The 9,759-nt window shown below is 62.8% G+C and overlaps 1 protein-coding gene across 1 annotated transcript; it reads right to left on the bottom strand.

The window, feature by feature from the left end:
• Positions 1-3,092: 3,092 nt before the first annotated feature.
• Positions 3,093-7,457, bottom strand: LOC118261410 (cytochrome c oxidase subunit 6B1). The gene is made up of 4 exons (XM_035572240.1): positions 7,330-7,457; positions 6,066-6,173; positions 5,857-5,957; positions 3,093-3,330 (listed from the first exon to the last, which is right to left on the bottom strand). Exons 2-4 carry the CDS (start codon positions 6,169-6,171, stop codon positions 3,277-3,279), a joined length of 261 nt encoding a protein of 86 aa, XP_035428133.1. The 5' UTR covers positions 6,172-6,173; positions 7,330-7,457; the 3' UTR covers positions 3,093-3,276.
• Positions 7,458-9,759: the final 2,302 nt, after the last annotated feature.

Here is a 9,759-nt window from a genome sequence, read left to right as displayed (position 1 = left end):
CAAATGTCTGGCCATGAGGACCAGGGAGGAAGGACCGGGCACCTACTGGGTGCCTCCAACCCACCCCACCCCACCCCACGCAGGTGGACGGCTCCAAGGCGTCGCTGCCCTTCTGCCTGCAAGGCCAGGCCGTGTGCCTGGCACCCCGGGGTGCCACCACCCTCCTGGTCGCCGACTTCGGCCTCCGCGTCACCGCCGGCCCCGGGGCGGCGGTGGCCGTCACCGTGTCCCCGAGCTTCCGCAACGTCACCTGCGGCCTCTGCGGCAACTTCGACGGCCACCCCTACAACGACCACCTCCACCAGGCCACCACGGCCAGCGTGTCATCGTCCCTGCCCCGGCCCCACGTGTCCCCCGTGCCGGCAGCCCCCCAAGAAAGCCTTCGTCCACACCGAGCTCTGCGGCGTCCTGCGGGACCCCCAGGGGCCCTTCGGGGGCTGTCACGCCGCGGTCCACCCCAGGGTCTTCTTCGACGTCTGCCTGTGGGAGCTCTGCGAAGCCCCCGAGGACAAGGAGGTCCTCAGCGAGGTCCTGGGCGCTTACGAAGCCGCCTGCCGCCAGGCCAAGGTCCGCGTGGGACCCTGGCGCGCCCCCAGCGTCTGCCGTGAGTTGGGGACCGCGGGGACACGGGGTGGGTAGGTGGCCACGGGTATTTTGGGTGCTCATCTTGGGGAGGTTCTTGTGCGGGACTCCCCCGTGGCCATGACATCCACATGGATCCATCCACAGTGTCACCTACGTCTGGGTCCATACACGACATCCCCGTTTCCCCCCACCCCGGTGTCCCCTACGTGTCTGTCCACCCGTGATGTTCTCCAGCTCTCTGTCCAACCACGACACCCCTTTGTGGCCCTTCACGATGTCCCCTTTGTGTCTGTCCATCCGTGGTGTCCTGCAACTGTCTGACCAACCGTGACGTGCCTACGTGACCACATTGTCCTCTATACGTCCCTCCAAAACATCCGCCGTCGACGTTCTCCACCTCTTGGTGTTCCTCTCTCCATCTCTCGGCGTTCCTCCACGACTGTCCTCTGTCTCTCGGTGTCCCACCATGATGTTCTCCATCTCTCGGTGTTCCTCCATCCACGTGCCTACAATGACCTCAGCGGGCTCACCGTATCTTCTGTCTGTCCCTCCACGACCATCAACCACCTCTGCCCCTTCATGACATTCAACTGCGGCGTCCCCCGTGCTTGTCCAACCGTGACACCCCCGTCTGTCCTTCCATGACGTTCTCCACCTCTCTGCCCACCTGTGACATCCCATGTCCGTGATGTCCCCAATGCATCCGTGATGTCCTCCATCTCCCTGCCCATCCACTGACCTCCTCATGTGTCCCTCCACGTGTCCTACCCCCGATGTGTCCCTCCTCCAGGCCACGTCCCCGCCTAATTCTCGTATCTCCTACAGCTCCGTGGTGCGTCGAGGGCTCCGGCTGCCGCCCCGGTGTCACCTGTGTCCCCCACCGAGCGCTGCTGCGGCGGGACCTGTCTCCAGGTGAGGGGGACGACGGGGGGACGCGGTGGGGAGAGGGGATGGGGGACCACCAGATGGAGGAACCATTAGTGGAGGAGGAGGAGGAGGATGGGAGATGGGTGGAAGGAGAGACCGTGGAAGAAGGATGGATGGTTGGGTGGATGGATGGAGAAACCACGAAAGGATGAGTGGATGGTTGGGTAAACGGAAGAAGGAACCATGGAAGAAGGAACCATGGAAGAAGGAACCATGGAAGAAGGAACCATGGAAGAAGGAACCATGGAAGAAGGAACCATGGAAGAAGGAACCATGGAAGAAGGAACCATGGAAGAAGGAAGAGTGGTTGGGTGAATGGATGGAGAAACCACAGAAGAAGGATGAGTGGACGGATGAAGAAACCCTTGAAACTTCTTTGATGGCTTCCCCATCTATCTGTTCCTGGAAATACGGGTGGAGAAACCCTTGAAGATGGGAAAAATGGATGAAGAAAGCGTTAAGGAACGGATGGAGGAGCACAAAGCCGTTAAGGAAGGCTAGGTGGAGGGATGTTTGGGTGGGTGGATGGATGGAGAAAGCTCTGAGGATGGATGGATGGACCTTTGAAGATGGATGGATGGATGGATGGATAGTTGGACGGAGAAACCGTTGATGATGGGTGGGTGGAGAAACCTCTGAAGATGGATGGATGGATGGATGGAAGAGTGGTTGGATGGAGAAACCATTGAGGATGGACGGGTGGAGAAACCTCTGAAGATGGATGGATGGATGGAAGGGTCGTTGGATGGAGAAACCGTTGATGACGGATGGATGGATGAGGTGGAGAAACCGTTGATGATGGATGGAGAAACCATTGACGATGGATGGAAGGATGGAGAAACCATTGAAGATGGACGGATGGAGAAACCTCTGAAGATGGACGGATGGAGAAACCTCTGAAGATGGACGGATGGAAGGGTGGTTGGATGGAGAAGCCATTGATGAGGGATGGAAGGATGGATGGAGAAACCGTTGGTGATGGATGGAAGGGTGGAGGAACCATGGATGATGGATGGGTGGAGGAACCATCGATGACGGGTGGGTGGGAGGGTGGGTGGACGGAGAACCCACTGATGATGGGTGGAAGGGTGGAGAAACCATCGACGACGGGTGGACAGAAGGGTGGACGGGTGGACAAACCACTGCTGGAGGTGTCCTGACCCCGTGTCCCCCCCCCCCCCAGGTGCCCTCCTGGGAGCGCTGCCGCTGCGTGGCCTGGGCTTGACGCCGCTTCTCCCCGGGGTCCTGCCCCTGGACCTCCAGCCCCCCCGGCTCGGTCCCCTGGTCCCGTAGCGCCCTCGGGGACCCCCGGGTGACCGAGCAGGGGGTTGTGTGTCCCCCCCCCCCCCCCATCGTCACCCCACCCCCACCCCCCACCCCGGAAATTTTGTTAATTAATAAAATCCCGCCTTCCACTTCGACGTTCCTCGCCCCGTTTTCTCCATCCCCACGTCCCCACCACGAGAACCTCGGGGGCCAGGACCCGTCCCCCGCTCCCCCCCCCCCCCCCACCGGTGTCCCCCACCCCCCAAAAAAAAAAAAAAACAACCAAAAAACCCCCCCCAAAAAAACCCCAAACGGGCCAGTTCAACCCTTTATTGCCCGCCGCCTCCGTGACAGCGGCGTCCCCTCCCCGGTGGCATCCGTGTCACCTCCTGGTGGTGGCGGTGGTGGCCCTGTCACCGCCCCCCCCCCCTCCCCCCTCCACAGCGGTGACAACGGGGACCCAACCCCCCTCCCCGTACCCCCCGGGGTTGGAGAAGCTCAGATCTTGCCGGGGAAGGTCCCCTCCTCGCGGTACTCGTCCCACGTTGTCACCTGCGGGGGGGAGGGGGGGACACGGTGGCCTCGTGAGGGACACGGTGGCCCTTGGGGAGAACGTGGGGACGCCACGGGGTCGGGGGGGGGGGGGGGACGCCACGGGGCACGGGGGGGGGGACGCCTGGGTGGACTTGGGGACGCCACGGGGGCCAGGAGTGCGATGATGCCACCAGGGGGACGTGGTGACCCCCCAAAGGGACGCGGTGACCCCAAAAAGGGACGCGGTGACCCCCCCAAGACGGCACGTGGGACGTGGTGGCCCCCTGGGGACGTGCGGGGGGGGGGGACACGAGGACCTCGTGCCGGTGGGGACACCACGGGGGGCCCGGGGACACCACGGCGACGTTGTGGGGGGGACCTGAAGGTCACGGGGACGCCAGAGGGACACCGAGGGGGGGGGGGGGGACGTGGGGACATCACGGAGGTCCTGAAGGACGTGGGGGCACCACAGGGACACCGCGGGGGACCCGAGTGACGTAGAAATACCCTGGGGCACCCAAGGGCCACGAGGCCACCACGGGACACCCAAGGGCCACCTGGGGGGACATGAGGTCACCGTGGGGGCCACCACGGGACGCCCAAAGGGCCACGAGGCCACCACGAAGGCCACCACGAGGGCCACGAGGACGAAACGAGGAACCCAAGCGACGTCGAAACGAACGTGGAAACACCCCGGGGCACCCAAGGGCCACGAGGCCACCCCGGGGGACCCAAGGGCCACCTGGGGGACCCGAGGCCACCACGGGACACCCAAGGACCACGAGGGCCACCATGAAGGCCACGGTGACCACCACGAGGAGCACGGGGAAGAATCAAGGAACCCAAGCGACGTCGAGGTGACGTGGAACCACCCTGGGGCACCCAAGGGCCACCTGGGGGACATGAGGACCCACCACGGTCACCCAAGGGCCACCTGGGGGACCCCGAGGCCCACGAGGGCCACCATGAGGGCCACCAGAAGGGCCACGAGGCCACCACGAAGGCCACGGGGAAGAAAACAGGGACCCAAGTGACACCGAAACGACGTGGAAACACCCCGGGGCACCCAAGGGCCACGAGGCCACCCCGGGGGACCCAAGGGCCACCTGGGGGCCACGAGGCCACCACAAGACAACCCAAGGGCCACGAGGCCACCACGAAGGCCACCACGAGGGCCACGAGGATGAAACGAGGAACCCAAGGGACGTCGAAATGACGTGGAAACACCCCGGGGCACCCAAGGGCCACGAGGCCACCCCGGGGGACCCAAGGGCCACCTGGGGGACCCGAGGCCACCACGGGACACCCAAGGACCACGAGGGCCACCATGAAGGCCACGGTGACCACCACGAGGAGCACGGGGAAGAATCAAGGAACCCAAGCGACGTCGAGGTGACGTGGAACCACCCTGGGGCACCCGAGGGCCACCTGGGGGACATGAGGACCCCCCCGGTCACCCAAGGGCCACCTGGGGGACCCCGAGGCCCACGAGGGCCACCATGAGGGCCACCAGAAGGGCCACGAGGCCACCACGAAGGCCACGGGGAAGAAAACAGGGACCCAAGTGACACCGAAACGACGTGGAAACACCACGGGGCACCCAAGGGCCACGAGGCCACCCCGGGGGACCCAAGGGCCACCTGGGGGCCACGAGGCCACCACGGGACACCCAAGGACCACGAGGGCCACCACGAAGGCCACCACGAGGGCCACGAGGATGAAACGAGGAACCCAAGGGATGTTGAAATGACGTGGAAACACCCCGGGGCACCCAAGGGCCACGAGGCCACCCCGGGGGACCCAAGGGCCACCTGGGGGACCCGAGGCCCACGAGGCCACCACAAGGGCCACGGGGCCACCACGAGGACCACAGGGAAGAAACGAGGAACCCAAGCGACGTCGAAACGAACGTGGAAACACCCCGGGGCACCCAAAGGCCACGAGGCCACCCCGGGGGACCCAAGGGCCACGAGGCCACCCCGGGGGACCCAAGGGCCACCTGGGGGACCTGAGGCCCACGAGGCCACCACGAGGACCACAGGGAAGAAACGAGGAACCCAAGCGACGTCGAAACACCCCAGGACACCCAAGGGCCACGAGGCCACCCCGGGGGACCCAAGGGCCACGAAGCCACCCCGGGGGACCCAAGGGCCACCTGGGGGACCTGAGGCCCACGAGGCCACCACGAGGACCACAGGGAAGAAACGAGGAACCCAAGCGACGTCGGAACACCCCAGGACACCCAAGGGCCACGAGGCCACCCTGGGGGACCCAAGGGCCACGAGGCCACCCCGGGGGACCCAAGGGCCACCTGGGGGACCTGAGGCCCACGAGGCCACCACGAGGACCACAGGGAAGAAACGAGGAACCCAAGCGACGTCGAAACACCTCAGGACACCCAAGGGCCACGAGGCCACCCCGGGGGACCCAAGGGCCACCTGGGGGACCCAAGGGCCACCCGGAGGACCCGAGGCCACCCAGGGGACCTGAGGGCCACCCCGGGGAGGGGGGGGGGGGGGGCGTCACCGCGCCGGGGCCACTCACCCAGGAGGTGGGGCAGATGGACTTGTAGACGCGGTAGTACCACTGGCAGGGGGTGGCGTCCGCCCCCTTGGCCGCCATCGCCTTCTCGCAGCGGTGGAAATCTGGGGGGGGGGGGGAGGGGAAAAGGGGACACGGGTGTCACCGGGGAGGGGACACGGGGGTCCCCGGGGGACACGGGGGGGGGGGGGGGGAAGGGGGGAGGGGCGTACCCAGGTAGTTCTGCCAGCAGTTCCTGGTCTGGTTCTGGTTGGGGAAGCGGCTGTCGAAGGGCGCCGTCTTGTAGCGGTCGAGCTTGGCCCGGATGTCCTCCGCCATGGCTGCCGGGGGGGGCGTTAATTAGTTAATTAATTAGTTAATCAATTAGTTAATTGGCTACTTGATTGCTTAATTAGGGGCGTTAAGTTAACGGCTCGTTAACGGGCGGGGGGAGGAGGGGGGTGGGGAAGGGGTTGGGGAGGTTTGGGGACGTCGACGGTGGCCCCAGGAAGCGGTGATCGAACGTTGTTCCCAGTAAGGCGCTGGGAGCCCTCCCAGTGCTCCCAGTAAGACTGCAGGGATCCCTCCTAGTGCTCCCGGTAAGGCCCAGGGATCACTCCCAGTCAGGCCCTGGGAGCCCTCCCAGTAAGGCCCAGTGATCACCCCCAGTCAGACCCTGGGAGCCCTCCCAGTAAGGCCCTACGAGGCCCTACAAGCCCTCCCAGTAAGGCCCAGTGATCCCTCCCAGTAAGGCCCTGCGAACCCTCCCAGTTGCCCCAGTGCTCCCAGTAAAGCCCAGCTATCCTTCCCAGGGCTCCCAGTAAGGCCCTGCGAGCCTTCCCAGTAAGCCCCAGCGAGCGCCTAGTGCTCCCAGTAAAGTTAAGTCACCACTCCAGTATACCCAGTAAGGCTCAGCAACGCTCCCAGTACTCCCACTGAGGCCCAATAATCCCTCCCAGTGCTCCCAGTAAATCCCTGCGATCCCTCCCAGGGCTCCCAGTAAGGCCCAGTCACCACCCCCATACACCCAATACTCCCAGTAAAGCCCACTGACCCTTCCCAGTGCTCCCAGTAAAACCCAGCTATCCTTCCCAGTGCTCCCAGTAAAACCCAGCGACCACTCCCAGCGGTCCCAGTAAAGCCCAGCGACCCCTCCCAGCGCTCCCAGTAAAGCCCAGTCACCCCTCCCAGCGCTCCCAGTAAAGCCCAGCGACCCCTCCCAGCGCTCCCAGTAAAGCCCAGCGACCCCTCCCAGCTGCCCCAGTGCTCCCAGTAAAGCCCAACAATCCCTCCCAATGCTCCCAGTAAGCCCCAGCCACCACCCCACTCCACCCAGTGCTCCCAGTAAAGCCCACAAACCTCTCCCAGTAAGGCCCAGCGGCTCCCCCAGTGCCTCCACTAAAACTGAGTCCCCCCAGTGCCCTCCCAGTGCTCCCAGTAGCCCCCCAGTGCCCTCCCAGTAGCCCCCAGTCTCTCCCAGTTCCCCCCCCCCCGCACCAGCCGCCTCCGTTCCCGTCAAAGTGACTTTCACCGCCGCCGCTGCCCTCACGCCGGAACCACCGAGACGCGACAGGAAGCGCAGAGCGCCGCCGGAAGTAGCGGCCCCGGCTCAGCGCGCAGAAGGGGAGGAGTCGTGGAGACGCGGCGGATAGAGCGGCCTCCGCCGAGGGCGGGGCGGGAGCGGGGAGGACTGCGGAGACCATAGAGAGGAGGCGGGAGGACAGAGCGTCCCCACAGGCGGGTGGGAGGGAAAATGGCGGCGGGGAGGCCCCGGCGCTCCCCGAATCGCCTCAAAACGCCCCAAAACGGCTCCGAAACGTTCCAAAACACTCTCAGAACCCTTCGGAGCGACCTCAAATACCCTGAATGTCCCCCAAATCCCTCATAGAGTCCCCAAATTTTCCTCAAATGCCTCAAATTGGCCCGAATTTGTGCCTTTCTCCCACACAGGTTCCTAAATAAAGCCCCCCCAATCCCCGTTTTTGTCCCCAAACATCCCCAGACCCCCCTAAATGCCCCATGAACGACCCCATACCCTCTCCACGACCCCTAAATGCCCCATCCCTTCATTCCTCACTCCAAATCCCCCCCGCTTGCCCCTAAATATCACCCCCGAAATGTTTGTTTCTGTCCTCAAATTTCCCCTTAGGCCACCAAATGCCACATCCTTGACCCCAAATACACCCCAAAACCCCCGAAATGCCACATCCGTGTCTCTAAATCCCCCCAGAAGTTCCTAATGCCCTCTTTCGGTCCCTAAATCCCCCCTTGATGTCCCAGTCACCCCCAGGATCCCCCAAATATCTCGTTTTTGTCCTCAAATACTCTTCAAGACCCCAAAAGCTCAATTCCCATACATAAATCCACACAGCTCCCCCCTCAAATACACTTTTTACCTCTAAATAACCCCACAAATCCTTTCAATGCGAACTATCTATTTCCAAGGTGCCCCCAGGATCCCCTAAATATCTCATTTTTGTCCTCAAATACACTTCAAGACCCCCAAAGCCCCGTTCCTATATATAAATCCACTCAGCTCCCCCTCAAATGCCCCATTTTTACCTCAAAATAACTTCTCAAATTCTCCAAATATTTAATATCTATCTCCAAAATATCCCCAGGACCCCCAAATGCCCCAAACCCGTCCCTAAATATTCTCAGGACCCCCTAAATACTCTCAGGACCCCCCTTCAAATGTTTTCAATCACACTCAGGACCCCCAAAATGCGTCTTTCCTGTCCCCAAATCCCCCCCAAAACACCCCCATATTCTCCATCCCTTTCCCCATTTACCCTCCAGGACCCCCAAATCCCACCCCGAATCCCCCATATTCTCCATCTCTTTCCCCAAATCCCCTCCAGGACCCCCAGATCCCCCATTCTTACCCCCAAATCCCTCCAACACATCCCCATATTCTCCATCCCTTTCCCTAAATATCCTCCAGGACCCCAAATCCCCCATTCCGGACCCCAAATCCCCCCTCAAACCACCCAAAATCTCCCCCAAACACCCCCATACTCTCCATCCCTTTCCCCAGACACCCTCCAGGACCCCCAAATCCCCCATTCTTACCCCCAAATCCCCCACAAAACACCCCGATATCCTCTATCCCTTTCCCTAAATACCCTCCAGGACCCCAAATTCCCCCATTTCTGCCCCCAAATCCTCCATTTCTGCCCCCAAATCCCCTCCAGGACCCCCAAATTCCCCATTCCTGTCCCCAAATCCCCCCCAAACACCCCCATATTCTCCATCCCTTTCCCCAAATCCCTTCCAGAACCCCGAATCCCCCATTCTTTCCCCCAAATCACCCCCAAACACCCCCATATTCTCCATCCCTTTCCCCAAATCCCCTCCAGGACCCCGAATCCCCCATTCCTGTCCCCAAATCCCCCATTTCTGCCCCCAAATCCCCTCCAGGACCCCCCAATTCCCCATTCCTGTCCCCAAATCCCCCCCCAAATCCCCCCAAATGCCCCATCCTTGTTCCCAAATGCCCTCCAGAACCCCCAAATCCCCCATTCCTGTCCCCAGATCCCCCCAAGTGCCCCACCCTTGTTCCCAAATGCCCTCCAGAACCCCCAAATCCCCTATTTTTGCCCCAAATCCCCCCAGCATCCCCCCAAATACCCCATCCCTTTCCCCAAATCCCCTCCACGACCCCCAAATCCCCCATTCCTGCCCCCCAGTCCTCCCAAAGCCCCCCCAAATCCCCCATTTCTGCCCTCAACCCCCCCCCCCCGCCCCTATTCCAGGGGTCTCCCCTGGGGGGCGCTTTTAGGGCACGCCCGGGCGCTAGGACCCAGCAAGAGCCCGGCCCTGCTCGGTTACTTCCGCCCGGCTTGGCGTCGGGAAGGCTGTAGCGCATGCGCGCTGCCCGCAACGGGGCGGGGCCTAGCGGATGACGCACGGCAACTTCCGGCAGTG

Source organism: Cygnus atratus, unplaced genomic scaffold (assembly GCF_013377495.2).
Source record: "Cygnus atratus isolate AKBS03 ecotype Queensland, Australia unplaced genomic scaffold, CAtr_DNAZoo_HiC_assembly HiC_scaffold_40, whole genome shotgun sequence".
NCBI classification, from domain to species: domain Eukaryota; kingdom Metazoa; phylum Chordata; class Aves; order Anseriformes; family Anatidae; genus Cygnus; species Cygnus atratus.
Note: the sequence above shows the minus strand (reverse complement) of the source record. Positions and strands in the feature narration are given on the sequence as shown.